The sequence below is a fragment of the Cydia amplana genome, chromosome 27 (assembly GCF_948474715.1).
Source record: "Cydia amplana chromosome 27, ilCydAmpl1.1, whole genome shotgun sequence".
NCBI classification, from domain to species: domain Eukaryota; kingdom Metazoa; phylum Arthropoda; class Insecta; order Lepidoptera; family Tortricidae; genus Cydia; species Cydia amplana.
In genome coordinates, this window is record NC_086095.1 from 1281543 (window position 1) to 1299214 (window position 17672).

Sequence of the window (17672 nt, forward strand, 5' to 3'; positions counted from 1 at the left end):
CTGTTGAGATAACAATTTCCGGTCGGTGCTACATCTATTGTCAAGTAGCAGTACTGATAGTTCCGCTACTCGATGCTAGATGTAGACACTGAAATTAATAGTCTAACTGATGTATGGAGTGAGCACTCTATGTATTTTTTTCTCTATGGTACAACTAATAATTCAACAAATATCAACTATGTTTTATTACGTTAAGGTTTATAATGGTTTGGTTTGGTTGTCACCTAACTGTGGATTGCTAATGTCAAATTTTGACACAGGATTGTTCAGATTCAAAGTTCAACAGGATACCTACGTCAAACGTCCCTTGTCGAATAAGGCCCCAGTTTGTCAACTAGCAGAACTGATAATGCCCGCTACTTGACGCTAGATGTCGACTACGAAATAACTCGTGTTTTGGTAAGAAAGTATTTATAAGGGAGAGATGGCGCTCGCGTCACGTAAACATTGGCTCTGCGATTATATCAGCTTAAAAAATAGTTTTAGTCATAGTTTTAAGTGCTGTGAACTTTTATAATATAAGACTTAGTGTAAATTGACTGTGTTATTGTTATCTTAGTGCTACGTGAACTAATTATAGAATTAATAACATATTTTGGTAAAATGAAATACTGTCTACAATAAAGGACTACGAATGTCAGTGCAAGTTAAAAATAGTGACACTCGGTAATATTATGCAAAAACATAACTTTTTAGCAATAAATATCATACCATGAACATATTTTAGTGATTAAAAATAAAGTGCTAAACAAAGAACTGTGAATAACAAAAAAAAAAGGGTAGCTTATTAAGATAAATTAAAATCACTACCATACCCGTCTCGACGATATCACCGAACATAACCCTTAGAGTGTATAAGACTTTTTCGCCAACACTCGCTAAGAATATTTGGCTTGGTGGTCTAACATAGTGACAACTGACTGTGAAACCATATAGTTCCGGGTTCGAGACTTGTGGACGATAAAACTTTTTTTTTTTTTTTTCTATTGTTTCAATTGGTTTTTTTTTGTGCCTGCGTTCAAACCCCGTGGTCGTGATAACTTTTTTTGCCTTTTTAAATTATTAATTTCTTTCACAATGGATTGTATGGCGTGTCCGAGACCGATTACGAATAACTCAGAGCTGCTAACATGCGTAGCCTGCAAAGGAAATTACCATTACCAGTGCCTAAACATGACCTCGGCGACTTTTAGGGAAAACCAACAGGAACTGATCCGGGCGTGGCGTTGTCCTATATGCGTAAATGTCACAACAAGGCGGAAGAATGACTCCACTCCAGTTCGAAAACAGTTTGATATGACCTCATTAGACAACACAACCATGTCAGTTGACATAGAACTAGACCTGCCTGTTTCGAAACCCCCGAATCATTCGCCCAGTAGTCCAAGCGTAAAAATTGAACAAATTAGCGCATTGTTGGATGCCAAATTAAATATGAACAACATAACAATCTTCAACAACCTGAAGCAATTAATACACGCAGAAATAGGCTCCGCAATAAACGACCTTAAGGCTGAATTTTCACAAAAAAACCAACAAATCCTAATAGAGCAGCAAGACCTGAAAAATGAACTTTTAAACACAAATACCAAAATAGAAAAAATGGAAAAAGATTGTATTTTATTGCAAGAAGAATTAAAAGAGCTTAAGACTCAATACAAAAGCTTGGACAATGCAGGAAAAGATGATACATCGAAAAAATTTGTGTTATACGGCCTTGATGAATACTACAATGAAACGGACCAGGATCTATATGAGCGAATTAGTAACATGTTTGGTGACATCTATAACATAAACATCTACGGCTCGATAGAATCAGTTAAGCGGATAGGAAGGAAAGGCAATCATCGTCGTCCACTAATTATTGAAATATTAAGCAAGCGCCTAAAAAATCATATCCTGCAAAATGCGTATCTTTTTAGGAATACCGGTTACGCTATTGCAGAAATCCTTGATAGTGAATCGCTGAAAAAGAGAAAACACATACGAGACTGTCTCATCATGGCCCGTCGGAATGGAAAACACGCGATAATGCGAAATGACCGCTTATTCATAGATGGAGATGAATATATCCCCACCATCGACATACAACACCGTCTCGATCCAGCTGCAGAATGCGCACCGTCTGCAACAAATATGGAAGTGACAGGCAGCCCCAAGATCGACGATGTGGAGCATGATAAAAGTGGAAATCGGCCGTTTTTTCGTGCAGAAACCCCCAAAAAGTCGTAGGATTGATATTTCTCTATCTTCTCAAATGGAAACCGGCATTGGTGATGTGCCACGTCGATATGAATCACGTTATAAAAACAACTTGCTTCAAACGTCGTCAAAATTACAACTTCATAGAAATGGACCATACTCTATGTCAATACGAATTTACAATAATTTACCTGAAGTACTAAAATCTGAAGAAAATGATAACAAATTTAAAAAAGCTCTAAAAAATTACTTAATTGAAAATGCTTTTTACACCGTTAATGAATACTTAAACTCATCCTAACATCAAAATGTTTACAATAACTATACAAAGTCCTAGCCATAACCATGATATAATATTATGTTCACCTCCAACCCAAATTTTAATACCTACCTAACTACCGTATTGTTATTTTATATTTACCTTGACAATTTTACAAATGCTTTATACAAATGTTTTACTAAATTATTTTACAATATTTTACCATTTTTACCATTATTATTAAAATTGTAATTAATTTCATGTTATACCTTTTAAATTTTATTTTGTATTGACAACAGTTTTCAGGCGCGGATCCACCGTTGTGGGCACGATGGGCATGCCCACAACCCTAATAGAGTGGGCACCCCTATTGGTTCCCCGAATAAAATTACGCCGATTTTTCGCAGACGCTTTGGCAGAGGAATCTTTCTCAGAATTAGCTTATGGGGTCTTAGAAATCTTAAACATTCACAAATGTTAGTACAATTTCCTAAAAAATAATTCCATCTTTCAATTTACAGCTGTAGGAGTTTTATTAGCGTAGTTGTTAGAGTAGCGTTTATTTTTATATTTATCTATGCGCAAAATCTTTGAATCAAAGTTGGTAACGCAATTGCTAAATTACTAATTTAACTGTTAGTTAAATATTTAATAAAACTGATATTTTAAGGATGACTCAAGCTAGACCGGGCCGGGGCCGGGCCGGAGCTTCCGGCGCTTCGTTTTCTATGTAAGCACCACGTGACCACCGATTAGCCGTCATAGAAAATGACATGTCGGACGCCTCGGCCCGGGCACGGCCTGGTCTAGCGTGAGTCATCCTTTATTCGAAAATGTCTTTAGTCTATCGATAACTTCAAAATGCGTGTGATACCTGATTGGAATCGAAATAATCGGAACAAATCAAATTACATTACTTATAGTAGGACCTAGAGTTAGATTTGTTTTATTGGAAATCCCTTCTCTAGGAATCTTTTGTTTTCATTTGTTAAATATTATTAGCATTAGTAATTTATGATATATTGGCAAAAAACAGAATACCATATTATATATAATAGCGACCCGCCCCCCGGCTTCGCACGGGTTAACAAATTATACATAAACCTTCCTCTTGAATCACTCTATATATCTATTAAAAAAAAACCGCATCAAAATCCGTTGCGTAGTTTTAAAGAATTAAGCATACAGACAGACAGACAGACAGCGGGAAGCGACTTTGTTTTATACTATGTAGTGATAGTGATTTTGCATTTATTTATGTGCTTCGAATAAATTTCTAGACATTATTCCGAATCTAATGGGGTACTTATCACATGTATTTTTTAGGATCAGTGTCTCTATTTTCCACCATTTTGAATTTGTCGATTATACTACTTAACGAAATCTTTAAAAAGTGTATAAAATCTAAAAAAAAACGTTACTCGACTAAAAGTTCCTTAAACGAGAAGATTACTGCCAAATGAAATTCTTACAATAATTGTTCTGCTAATGAACACAAAAACGAATTGAACCAAAACTAGCAAATGTCGTCTAAAAGTTAGATGTTCGGCGAAACGTTGTCTGTCTGCGAAAAATTGGTCGGGGAATCATTAGGTACCTACCCCCCCTAATAGACTTGTAACGTCACACTTTCACGGTTTATTGAGATCGGGATGGTCGTTCTAGAGTCATGATTGTTCATGAGTGAATTCGACCCTTACTCTGACTCGTACTTGCCGATTTTCGGGTGGCTGTGACCACAACCTTTTTTGAGGGCTGGATCCGCGCCTGACAGTTTTATCTTTATTTTATCTAAAAATACAAATGAATTGTGTAGCTACTGGTAGAAAAATGAATGTATAATTATTGCTACTGAAATCTAGATTAGGAAAAATTAAAACCTTATTTTGCTAAGCCCTATCCGGGTCCTAGTAGTTATGTACCTATGTGCCTACCTAGCATTAAGTTGCATGTGCCCACTGTACCTACTTGGTTGCAAATAAACATTGAAATTGAAATTGAAATTGAAAACTGATGTATGGTGTTACCACTCTTTCTTGACTTATATCTGGGCGTTTTCTAAAATAAATATTGAAAACCCGATTCTCCCAGATCCTGGTGTTCTTGGGTTCTTTCGACTCAGAATCACTAGCATATTCAATCCTGATGATAAAAAAAATTGTCCCAAAATTTTGTATAAAAATTGTACATTCCACTACGTCACATTACATACAAGTGAAAAAATTTCTCATACTAAAAACGTGACGTAATGGAATGGACATTTTGGGACATCTTTTTTTAATGGTAGGATGGAGAGTGCTGTCGATTCTGAGTAGTAAAAGCCCATCTACCTATAGTATAAGCTACATATCTATATAGTTAGAGACTTTGCGGAAAGAGAAGAGTCGTGGAACGTATGGGGCCCAATCATAGACTAGGAATCCTCTAGACGGAGTTTGGAGCAATTATTTCATGAAACCGATGCTGCCAAAAATACGGGGGTGCGGGGGACGAGGTGAGCGAGTCCCGTGCCGTGATTGGTCCGTTCAAAGACACGGACTAATCACGGCACGTGATTGACTCGAAGATGGAGTAAAACTACCGTATAAGTGGCAGAGGGGGTAGCGATGGCTGAGATACGCGTCGTACTCGTGAACGGGTGCTGTTTGTGGAGACGGGTCTGTTTAAGCTAACACGAATATATTTAGTAACTTTATTTTTTAATTTAATTGCAGTGAGACGCCTCATTCGGTTCTCGTATGTTTTTTTTTCTCGTAATGTGTTAATCATACAGGATTCTGGCTCTTGGAGACCCTATACATCTCTAAGGATAATTTGATAAACTATGTTATTTTTTAGTTCTGACACTTAGAGACATTTACACCAATTTACACCTCTAAATAAGTTTAATTTTTTTTTCCATGTATCTGTTTTGTTTTTATTTTAATATTATTATTATAGTTTTTTTATGTAATTCGACATTAAGAGACCTTATACATCTCTAAGTAATTGTATTACGTTGGTTTGATTTGGTAGCTGTAGTTGTATTTAATAATTGTTGATGTATTATTATTATTATTTTGCTTGTATGTAAATTCAATGTTGACGTGTAAAAGTGCCCTTGTGGCCTATTTGCTGAATAAATGTTGAAGTTGAAGTTGAAGTTACTATGCTCTGTCTTGTCTGTGGGCCCAATACATTCCACGACTCTTCTCTTTCCGAACAGACTCTATATGTATATCAACATTGTAGTGCAAAAGATACGTTAGAAGAAGAAATAAAGAAAGGAGAAACTCTTCTTCTTCTTTCTTCAAGATACTTTAGAATAGAATAGAATAGAATAGAAATAATTTTATTCGTGAGCACAAACACAAAATAGAAACAGATGTAACAGATATAACAGAGATATAACAAGAGATGACAAGAGATATAACAGAGAATAAAAGGACAAAGTGCCACGAAATGGTCTCATCTCAGCATGTTGCTGGCGACTTCCAGCGCTGATCTTCCGATGAGACCATCCGGTGAAACCATCACGATAGGTAACATGAATACAAAACAAAATTAATATATAACATACAAAAGACAAAGACAGCAAAAAGATAAAAATACATTACAATAAATTACTATGTACAATGTTGGGTCGAACCCGTCTTGGCCGTACATTGCGCCTGACAGCTAGCGCCGTGGCGCCATGCGGCAACTATACAGACTAAACTAAAAACTAAATGAAGAAGACAGGTCGATTTCATGAGCAACATCAATATTTTATCGATCTCACAGATTTAACTACGTACAAACAGACAAGTGATGGCGATTTCTAAAGTAATGTGCCATGGCAATGCAGAGGGAACGTAATCTAAGTGGTAAGTACAAGCAGAAACTACAGGCAGCTTGTATCGTGTAAGCAGGCTTTACTTACACAGTTGATTCCTTATCTTCGCCAATCTTCTTCGATATCTTTTGCCAACGCGGGCGAGGTTTGACCGCCTTTTTGAAAGTCTTCTTGAGTTTGACTTCAGTTTTTTTCTTGTAATACATCTCATACATTGACTTTGTGACTCCATCGTCCGTTTCGTCGGGATTGATATCGATATGTTCTGTGGAATACGTAGAATTGGGGCATTATCTATGAAAAGGGACCTTATTGTCGATGGCGCTTACGCCGCACAGCGTTATATCGGAGCATCGTTAATAATGGCGTAAGCGCCATCGACAATAAGGTCCCTTTTCATAGATAACGTCACAATTAATAAAACACCGGCCAAGAGCATTTCGGGCCGTGCTCGGTGTATGGTTCCGTAAGTCACCCGTTTGTATATAAATTATCCAAAGAAACCATTCCAATTAAATGAAACAACCCTCCATACAAAAATGTATGAAAATAAATTAACCGTGCTTTGGAGATGTCTTACTGGATATTTTAAACTTTTTATCTAATATTATTTATGAGTATGTAAAAAATATGCCAGTCCAAATTTTTACTATAGGTACTTAGTTTGTATTTATTTGTTCGTATGAGACTATTGCCAATCACAAAATCATTGCGACCAGTAAATCATTAGCAAATAAATTAAAATTTGACATATTTTTACTATTTCGTAATAGAATAAAGGGATATCTAGTAGACTTAATATATCGACCGGGATATGGACAGTGATTACCTTTTGTATTGTCGTATCATTAAATATATAATTTAGTAAAATATAAAAGCGCTCATTACCTGCTGGCTGCCTTTGTACATCCTTTTGACTCGACCGTATCGCTGATACATCTTCAAAAGAGTCCGAATTCTTCAATTCACTTGAAAACTTTCTTCTCTTCACCGTTTTCTCTGTCGTCAGCCCAGAGTTATCTCCCAGTACAAAATACTTAGCATCTGTTTTATTAATAGACACATCTACTTCTTCATAATTACCTTCAGTTGTCACTTTCGTCTCTTCGTCATCTGTGACATTAATCGCGAATATAGAATCGTTAAAGTCAGATTCATTTGTTTTTTCTTCAGCCTCTGCAGTAATTTCTCTGGCTTCGTCGGTAAACTCGTTGTCAACGAAGTTTTCAGATATATTTATGGCTCGTTTCTTTCTGTTTTCGTATCTGGTCGTTCTTTTGTGTTTGTTGCGTCGCTCGGGTCTTTTGGAGGCGAAGTCGGAATCTTGTTCTGGCTCAGCTTCTGCAAGTGTTATTTATTGATCAAGCATTACAGTATAAAACCAAGGCACTGTGAAACTACAAAATAAAAGAAAAGACAAAAGAAATGCGTTTTTACATAAAAATGAAATTTACTAAACATTAGATTTGGGCGAAGACGTAACAGCGTTATAAAAATATGGGGGTAGGCTGTAACAGGGTCAAATAAAGGTCAAATCAAGTGTCCATAAGTCAAGCGTATAATAAGTGATTTCTTTGCTAAAAACCGGCCAAGTGCGAGTCGGACTCGCGCACGGAGGGTTCCGCACCATCAACAAAAATAGAGCAAAACAAGCAAAAAAAAAACGGTCACCCATCCAAGTACTGACCCCGCCCGACGTTGCTTAACTTCGGTCAAAAATCACGTTTGTTGTATGGGAGCCCCACTTAAATCTTTATTTTATTCGGTGTTTAGTATTCGTTGTTATAGCGGCAACAGAAATACATCATCTGTGAAAATTTCAACTGTCTAGCTATAGTTCGTGAGATACAGCCTGGTGGCAGACGGACGGACGGACGGACGGACGGCCAGCGGAGTCTTAGTAATAGGGTCCCGTTTTTACCCTTTGGGTACGGAACCCTAAAAACTGTTAATTCGGTTATTAATTTAAAAAAGTATTTTAGCAGAATCAGTTACCACAACGTTTTAGATTAGATTAATAGTTCCTTCCTATAATTATTTCTACCTCTATAATGTACCTGAATCCTTATGTGCAGATTTCTCATCTTCTACGTAATCTACGTCTTCTGATAAAATACCATCATCCCCGCCGGTGTACACGTATCTAAAATGTAGAATAATTATTATTACTTATAATATAATATAATATAGTCCTTCGCAGTGCGTCCAGTGAAGCTGTGGAATGAGCTGCCAGTTTCGCTCAGGCAGGCACAATCGGTTGCGTCGTTCAAGGAGAGGTTAAAGAAGCTATGGCTATCTGATCTGACTGATTAATTTGTCTATATTTCTATTGTATAGTTGCTTTATATCTTTCTAATTCTTTCCAATTTTTAGTGTATTTTCCCCATTCCTTTTTGTGTAATATATGTATGTTTATCCTATACATTATGTATGTATTTATATCCTTTATCTTTCTGGTACCTTGTTGTACATTTTGCTGCATTTGTCACCCTCTTTTCACTTTCTCCTCTCATCTACTCAAAGGTTAACTGGAAGAGATCCCTCAAAGGGATAAGTTCGCCTTTGTACTTCTTACTAATTGTATGTTATTTTTAATATGTCTTTTTGTATAATAAAGAGTTTACTACTACTACTACTACTACTTTTTTGCAAAGGCAAGGCTTTTTTATAAATAGGTAACCCATTTTATATTTGGGTCATTCTCTTAGTCTGCGGTCTCGTCTAATTGTCACGACTCTTTTCATACATTTTGAATGTATGAAAATATATGGGTCAAAATCATGAGATCATTCGATCATTACAGGAGAAAAAGTGTACACATACTTTGCTACGTTTTTTGTTTGTCCGTTTTTGTTACGGTCATAGAAGGTAACGAAATGGAAAACGTAACGAAATGGACCAAAAACATAGGGATTACTCAGTAAAGATGGAAAAAAAGCTCTAGATTCTGAGTAGAAATAATGTAAAATTCCCAATTCTAACACAAAATTTGTAGGTACCGTAAAATGGGGTGAGTAGGGTTCGCGGGGAGAGTTGGGTTATGAATGGGGAGAGAAGGGATGAAAGGGGGGTGAGATGGGATTTTAAGGCTACTGCTACAAAAGTAATGTATTCCAATTTAAAATGGAGCTATACTAATCTCATAATAAAAAAAATCGATCTAACAATCTTCCAAAATCACCTTTGTATGAAATTCCATCTCACCCCAATTACGAGGGACTACGGGGTGAGGTGGGATTCCCTGTTTATCGTCAAAGTTATGAAATGGAACTACCCAAAATAAAATAAAAACTAAAATACAAACGTCCGGATCACTTATTATATACACCATTCAGTTTGCATATATAAAAATAAAATGTTATCCAGGTTTGAATGTCAGTTTTGCCCCTACTCACACCATTTTACGGTACAACTTTAAATAGAAATGCCTAGGTATTAAGTACATAATATATTTTTAATGTACCATCACGCTCCACGATTCTTACGCCATTCAGGGTTCTAGGTAAATTGGACATTCCATAGCGTAAGTATGGAACAACCAATTTAGCTAGGACCCTAAATGGCGTAACAATCCCGTGTGACTGTACCTGGTACTCCAGTCCATCTGCCTCGCCTCCTCTAGCCACTGATTCGCTGCTAGAGTAGTCTCTCTCACCGACCTAAAGCATACCATCATCACAGATATTATACAAAGTCAATGTGGGTAATACCGTCTATCGGACAAGACCGTCTACGTGTTCGTTGCTTCATATTAAACAAGAGAACAGAGTGTATAGAGAGTTACTGTCATGGTAAATTATGTAGCCACAGTACATTTACTGCCATCTTACGACAGAAGATTAAAACTGTTAGGACGCCATTTGACTTAGATCCTAATTCTTTCACTGATATGTGTCAATTTGTTAAATGTCAAAAATTAACGCCATCTATAAATGTGAGTTAATATAGTTTGTCAAAAGACTGTCTCATTTCAAACATAGACAGAGAGAATCTTACTATCTTTGTCTTACGCTAGTCCTAGCACCCAAAAGAAAAGGATAAGTATAGTTTTTTTTGTTCTTATTTACTGACAAATTGGTTTGACCAATTATATGTGTTCAAAACGCGAAAGATTTAAATATCATATTGTAGGTTACTGATCTGTAAAATACGATGACTTAGGGTCGGTTGCACCAAACTGTCATCATTAAAGACTTGGCTTATTGTATGGAAAGTTTATACCTAATAAACCGCCGCGGCGCGTCGGGTGACGTTGATCAGCCTGTCAAGTGCGGACGGTGCAACTGGCACTTACTTGATTTTAAGATGCTGAAAGAGTTTCCTGAGTTCCACATTGATGTGTGTCGGCAGCGGCGTGTCGTCCGGTAATTCCAGTCTTTGAGTGGCTTTAAAAAAATGTAGTTAGGTCAATAAGGGTAAGTGTGGCTGCGGGGTAAGTGTGGCTGGCCTTCATTGATTAGTGTTTATTGCGAGTTCATACATTTGCCACTAAATGCTTACCCGTGACTTTATTTAGTTTATTTTTAAAAATTGTCATTTTTCTTATACAAAGAAAAGATATGCCAGTGTATAGAGTACTACTAACGATACGTCCCAGCTTCGCACGGGTTACACAAAATCTTAACAAATTATATTATATTATACACCTAACCCTTCCGCAGGAATACTCTATTATTAGGTGAAAACCGCATGAAAATCCGCACAGTAGTTTTCGAGTTTATCGCGAATATACATAACACACAGACAGACGCGGCGAGGGACTTTGTTTTATAAGGTGTAGTGATGTAACTCAAAAACTACTGAACTGATTTTCATGCAGTTTTCAGCTATCAATAGAGCGATTCTTAATAAAGGTTTCAGGTATATGATTAGTTAAGGTTTTGTGCAACGTGCGAAGCCGGGGCGGGTCGTTAGTTATACTAAAATCAATGTGGAGAGGACCAGCATATAAAGTCTCTATCGTCGGATAATGAAACGGTCGGTCGGTGTTTAAAACGCAGGAGGCTATGGTATTTAATAATTTTACGGTTTAGACTCACTTGTTTTAAGTCACTCACGCGACATGTTTCGAAGAGCCTAGGTCTCCTTTCTCAAGCACTAACAGTGTGAGCAGCGTTCACGACGGCCGTGTATCGCGTACTGCGGCACGCCGCGTCGCACGCTGCGCGCGCGCTGAAAAAACCGGTTGGGGGAGGTCTTCCGCTGTCATTGTAGGCGGGCATAGTGCTGTTGACACTACCTACCACTACTTGGTGAATTAAAACAAGTGAGTCTCATCATCATCTTCCTCGCGTTGTCCCGGCATTTTGCCACGGCTCATGGGAGCCTGATGGGGTCCGCTTGGCAACTAATCCCAGTAATTGGCGTGGGCGCTAGTTTTTACGAAAGCGACTGCCATCTGACCTTCCAACCCAGAGGGTAAACTAGGCCCGTATTGTGATTAGTCCGGTTTCCTCACGATGTTTTCCTTCACCGAAAAGCGACTGGTAAATATCAAATGATATTTCGTACATAAGTTCCGAAAAACTCATTGGTACGAGCCGGGGTTCGAACCCGCGACCTCCGGATTGCAAGTCGCACGCTCTTACCGCTAGGCCAGCGCTTCCATTAAAACAAGTGAGTCTAAACCGTGAAATTATTCAATGTTAGTATGTGTCACAACAGTTTAAATTCGGCTATGGTATTATTGGTGGTCTTACTCCTGTCGTTCCTCTCCAGGGTGTTCTCAAGGCGGAGCAGCACGGAGCCAGCCTTCCACGGCTCCAGGGTCAGGACCCGGACGTGGCGAGGCAGCCCCTGCACGCGCAGCGCCGAGAACTGGACGTTAACAAGAAACTATATTGAAAAAAAAAAACCCACGAAAAAGTTTTTAGCAAAAGTTTTAACAAAACACTGATTGTCGTATGTGCGGCGAAAAGGAAGAGACAGTAAAACACCTAATGTGTGAATGTCACGCCCTAGCCAGACAAAGAATGAAGGACTTTGGAGCAGGATATCTGGAACCAAAGGACTTTACAACGCTACCCATGAGCTCCATCATCCGACACATGGATATGGTGGGAAAAGCTCTTGAGTAGTTGGCGGATCTTTCCTAGGGGGTAATTGCACAAAAGATACTTATGGGTCGAAGTGTATCCGCAAGGGCCCCCGAATACCATAAGATAAGATAAGATACTCGCTTGTTCCTCATGCCCTGCCACTTCCTCCTGTTCAACTTGTCAGCTGCCGCTCCGAAGAGCCACGGCACCCAGCGATGAGCCACGTGGCTCTCTGGCTCTTTGAACGGGAGCTCTTCTATAACATGGCTACTATACCCGCTTGTTCCTCATGCCCTGCCACTTCCTCCTGTTCAACTTGTCAGCTGCCGCTCCGAAGAGCCACGGCTCCCAGCGATGAGCCACGTGGTTCTCTGGCTCTTTGAACGGGAGCTCTTCTATAACATGGCTACTATACCCGCTTGTTCCTTATGCCCTGCCACTTCCTCCTGTTCAACTTGTCAGCTGCCGCTGCGAACACCCACGGCTCCCAGCGATGAGCCACGTGGCTCTCTGGCTCTTGGAACGGGAGCTCTTCTATAACATGGCTACTATACCCGCTTGTTCCTTATGCCCTGCCACTTCCTCCTGTTCAACTTGTCAGCTGCCGCTGCGAACACCCACGGCTCCCAGCGATGAGCCACGTGGCTCTCTGGCTCTTGGAACGGGAGCTCTTCTATAACATGGCTACTATACCCGCTTGTTCCTCATGCCCTGCCACTTCCTCCTGTTCAACTTGTCAGCTGCCGCTCCGAAGAGCCACGGCACCCAGCGATGAGCCACGTGGCTCTCTGGCTCTTTGAACGGGAGCTCTTCTATAACATGGCTACTATACCCGCTTGTTCCTCATGCCCTGCCACTTCCTCCTGTTCAACTTGTCAGCTGCCGCTCCGAAGAGCCACGGCACCCAGCGATGAGCCACGTGGCTCTCTGGCTCTTGGAACGGGAGCTCTTCTATGACATGGATACTATACCCGCTTGTTCCTCATGCCCTGCCACTTCCTCCTGTTCAACTTGTCAGCTGCCGCTCCGAAGAGCCACGGCACCCAGCGATGAGCCACGTGGCTCTCTGGCTCTTGGAACGGGAGCTCTTCTATGACATGGATACTATACCCGCTTGTTCCTCATGCCCTGCCACTTCCTCCTGTTCAACTTGTCAGCTGCCGCTCCGAAGAGCCACGGCACCCAGCGATGAGCCACGTGGCTCTCTGGCTCTTGGAACGGGAGCTCTTCTATGACATGGATACTATACCCGCTTGTTCCTCATACCCTGCCACTTCCTCCTGTTCAACTTGTCAGCTGCCGCTCCGAAGAGCCACGGCACCCAGCGATGAGCCACGTGGCTCTCTGGCTCTTGGAACGGGAGCTCTTCTATGACATGGATACTATACCCGCTTGTTCCTCATGCCCTGCCACTTCCTCCTGTTCAACTTGTCAGCTGCCGCTCCGAAGAGCCACGGCACCCAGCGATGAGCCACGTGGCTCTCTGGCTCTTGGAACGGGAGCTCTTCTATGACATGGATACTATACCCGCTTGTTCCTCATGCCCTGCCACTTCCTCCTGTTCAACTTGTCAGCTGCCGCTCCGAAGAGCCACGGCACCCAGCGATGAGCCACGTGGCTCTCTGGCTCTTGGAACGGGAGCTCTTCTATGACATGGATACTATACCCGCTTGTTCCTCATGCCCTGCCACTTCCTCCTGTTCAACTTGTCAGCTGCCGCTCCGAAGAGCCACGGCACCCAGCGATGAGCCACGTGGCTCTCTGGCTCTTGGAACGGGAGCTCTTCTATGACATGGATACTATACCCGCTTGTTCCTCATGCCCTGCCACTTCCTCCTGTTCAACTTGTCAGCTGCCGCTGCGAACACCCACGGCTCCCACTGCCAGCGACGAGCTACGTAGCTCGCTCTCTCTTGGAACGGTAGCTCTTCACCTGAAACATTTTTGTAACCAATGTAACCATTATTACACAAACGGGTCTAACGCGATATAATTTCATTGTTTTCACCTTTCATTCCGACGTTTCAGCTGAGTTGCACCAGCTGTGGTCACGGAAAGACTGACGTCCCAACAAATATCAACCCCCCGCGTTAGACCCGTTTGTGTAATTAAATATGTGTACAAAACTCGAAAGTTTAAAGTGTTATAATGTAACCATTATCAAAAGTCTAGCCAAAAGGCTATTGCGGTGGGAATTAAGCGACAACTGACTGACTTGAAGAGACTGATTACCTGATTGACTGGAAGAGATCCCTTATAGGGATAAGTTCGCCTTTGTACATTGTATACCTACTTTCTATTTAATTGCATCTTAACCTCTTATGTACCATCACGCTCCGCGATTGGTACGCCATTTATGGTCTTAGATAAATTGGTTGTTCCATACTTACGCTATGGAATGTCCAATTTAGCTAGAACCCTAAATGGCGCAGTCACGGAGCGTGACTGTACAATAAAGTGTTTGACATACATACAATAACGCATAGCGTTTAAATTTGACTTGACGTTCCACTGCTGGACTCCTTTCATTTTACAAGACGAATTGGGCTAGTTTCCTCATGCTATTTGTTTTTAACCGACTTAGCGCTTTTTGCACCATCCTACTAACCCGGGGTTGAGCGGTTAAACCGTTAACCCAGTGTCCTTGCTCATCCAAGGTCTCGTGTGAGAGAGACAGCCTGTCTTACCGTCCTGCTTATGTTTGCCGAGGAACAGCCGATGCTGCCCTCGAACCACCGGCCCTGAACCTTCCTCATCCAAGCTCTCGTGTGAGAGAGACAGCCTGTCTTACCGTCCTCCTCATGTTTGCCGAGGAACAGCCGATGCTGCCCTCGAACCACCAGCCCTGAACCTTCCTCATCCAAGGTCTCGTGTGAGAGAGACAGCCTGTCTTACCGTCCTACTCATGTTTGCCGAGGAACAGCCGATGCTGCCCTCGAACCACCAGCCCTGAACCTTCCTCATCCAAGCTCTCGTGTGAGAGAGACAGCCTGTCTTACCGTCCTACTCATGTTTGCCGAGGAACAGCCGATGCTGCCCTCGAACCACCAGCCCTGAACCTTCCTCATCCAAGGTCTCGTGTGAGAGAGACAGCCTGTCTTACCGTCCTGCTTATATTTGCCGAGGAATAGCCGAAGCTATCCTCGAACCACCAGGCCTGAACCTTCCTTATCCAAGCTCTCGTGTGAGAGAGACAGCCTGTCTTACCGTCCTGCTTATGTTTACCGAGGAACAGCCGATGCTACCCTCGAACCACCAGCCCTGAACCTTCCTCATCCAAGGTCTCGTGTGAGAGAGACAGCCTGTCTTACCGTCCTGCTCATGTTTGCCGAGGAACAGCCGATGCTACCCTCGAACCACCAGGCCTGAACCTTCCTCATCCAAGCTCTCGTGTGAGAGAGACGGCCTGTCTTACCGTCCTGCTCATGTTTGCCGAGGAACAGCCGATGCTACCCTCGAACCACCAGGCCTGAACCTTCCTTATCCAAGCTCTCGTGTGAGAGAGACAGCCTGTCTTACCGTCCTGCTTATGTTTACCGAGGAACAGCCGATGCTACCCTCGAACCACCAGCCCTGAACCTTCCTCATCCAAGGTCTCGTGTGAGAGAGACAGCCTGTCTTACCGTCCTGCTCATGTTTGCCGAGGAACAGCCGATGCTACCCTCGAACCACCAGGCCTGAACCTTCCTCATCCAAGCTCTCGTGTGAGAGAGACGGCCTGTCTTACCGTCCTGCTCGTGTTTGCCGAGGAACAGCCGATGCTACCCTCGAACCACCAGGCCTGAACTTTCCTTATCCAAGCTCTCGTGTGAGAGAGACAGCCTGTCTTACCGTCCTGCTTATGTTTACCGAGGAACAGCTGATGCTACCCTCGAACCACCAGCCCTGAACCTTCCTCATCCAAGCTCTCGTGTGAGAGAGACAGCTGTCTTACCGTCCTGCTTATGTTTGCCGAGGAACAGCCGATGCTGCCCTCGAACCACCAGCCACCTTCCTCATCCAAGCTCTCGTGTGAGAGAGACAGCCTGTCTTACCGTCCTGCTTATGTTTGCCGAGAAAGAGCCTATGCTGCCCTCGAACCACCAGCCCTGAACCTTCCTCATCCAAGGCTCGTGTGAGAGAGACAGCCTGTCTTACCGTCCTGCTTATGTTTGCCGAGGTACAGCCGATGCTGCCCTCGAACCACCAGCCACCTTCCTCATCTAAGGCTCGTGTGAGAGAGACAGCCTGTCTTACCGTCCTGCTTATGTTTACCGAGGAACAGCCTATGCTGCCCTCGAACCACCAGCCCTGAACCTTCCTCATCCAAGCTCTCGTGTGAGAGAGACAGCTGTCTTACCGTCCTGCTTATGTTTGCCGAGGAACAGCCGATGCTGCCCTCGAACCACCAGCCACCTTCCTCATCCAAGCTCTCGTGTGAGAGAGACAGCCTGTCTTACCGTCCTGCTTATGTTTGCCGAGAAAGAGCCTATGCTGCCCTCGAACCACCAGCCCTGAACCTTCCTCATCCAAGGCTCGTGTGAGAGAGACAGCCTGTCTTACCGTCCTGCTTATGTTTGCCGAGGAACAGCCGATGCTGCCCTCGAACTACCAGCCCCGTCCCGTGCTCCTCCTCATTCAGGGTCTCGTCCAAACCGAAGCCATCGTCAGTTAGAAGTCTTCTGTGGACCTGGAGTCATCATCATCATCTACCAACAGTTATACCTGCGTACATTTTTACACAAGAGATCCCCATGGGTCGAGGCAAAGAGAACAGAGTGTATAGAAAGTTAGTTACCGTAAAATGGGGTGAGTAGGTGCAAAACTGACATTCAAACCTCGATAACATTTTTATTTTTACATATGCAAACTGAATGGTGTATATAATAAGTGTTCCGGAAGTTTGTATTTTCGTTTTTATTTTATTTTGGGTAGTTCCATTTCATAACTTTGACGATAAACAGGAAAACCCACCTCACCCCGTAGTCCCTCGTATTTGGGGTGAGTTGGGTTTTCATACAAAGGTGATTTTGGAAGATTGTTGGATCATTTTTTTTTATTATGAGTATTACTATAGCTCCAATTTAAATTGGAATGCATTGTTTTTGTGGCAGTAGCCTTAAAAAAGCATCTCAACCCCCTTTCAAACCTTCTCTCCCCATTCATAACCCACCTGTCCCCGCGAAACCTACTCACCCCGTTTTACGGTATCAATGTTATATTTCGTCAGGTGACAAGCAGAAGTCACTAATTAGAATTACTATAAAATATTCAAATAAAATATATTTGGAAATTAAACGAACTTACCTGTAAGTGAAGTTCATTTCAATTATATTAGCTGCACAAACTTCGAAATGATAATTTTAACTTGTAGTACGTG

The 17672-nt window shown here is 41.9% G+C and overlaps 2 protein-coding genes across 2 annotated transcripts in view; both read right to left on the reverse strand.

The window, feature by feature from the left end:
- Positions 1–16618, reverse strand: part of LOC134660393 (uncharacterized) — a 28758-nt gene extending 12140 nt beyond the window's left edge. The window contains exons 1-10 of the mRNA XM_063516128.1: positions 16451–16618; positions 15937–16074; positions 15105–15180; positions 14119–14246; positions 11975–12092; positions 10570–10660; positions 9863–9934; positions 8333–8418; positions 7164–7616; positions 6363–6540 (exon numbers count right to left, since the gene is read on the reverse strand). Coding sequence (XP_063372198.1) covers positions 6363–6540; positions 7164–7616; positions 8333–8418; positions 9863–9934; positions 10570–10660; positions 11975–12092; positions 14119–14246; positions 15105–15180; positions 15937–16074; positions 16451–16618 — 1508 coding nt within the window. The remainder of the gene's footprint in view (positions 1–6362; positions 6541–7163; positions 7617–8332; positions 8419–9862; positions 9935–10569; positions 10661–11974; positions 12093–14118; positions 14247–15104; positions 15181–15936; positions 16075–16450) is intronic.
- A 199-nt stretch (positions 16619–16817) lies between these two features.
- Positions 16818–17672, reverse strand: part of LOC134660394 (lysosomal alpha-mannosidase-like) — a 51970-nt gene continuing 51115 nt past the window's right edge. Inside the window, exon 22 of the mRNA XM_063516129.1 lies at positions 16818–16982. Coding sequence (XP_063372199.1) covers positions 16818–16982 — 165 coding nt within the window. The remainder of the gene's footprint in view (positions 16983–17672) is intronic.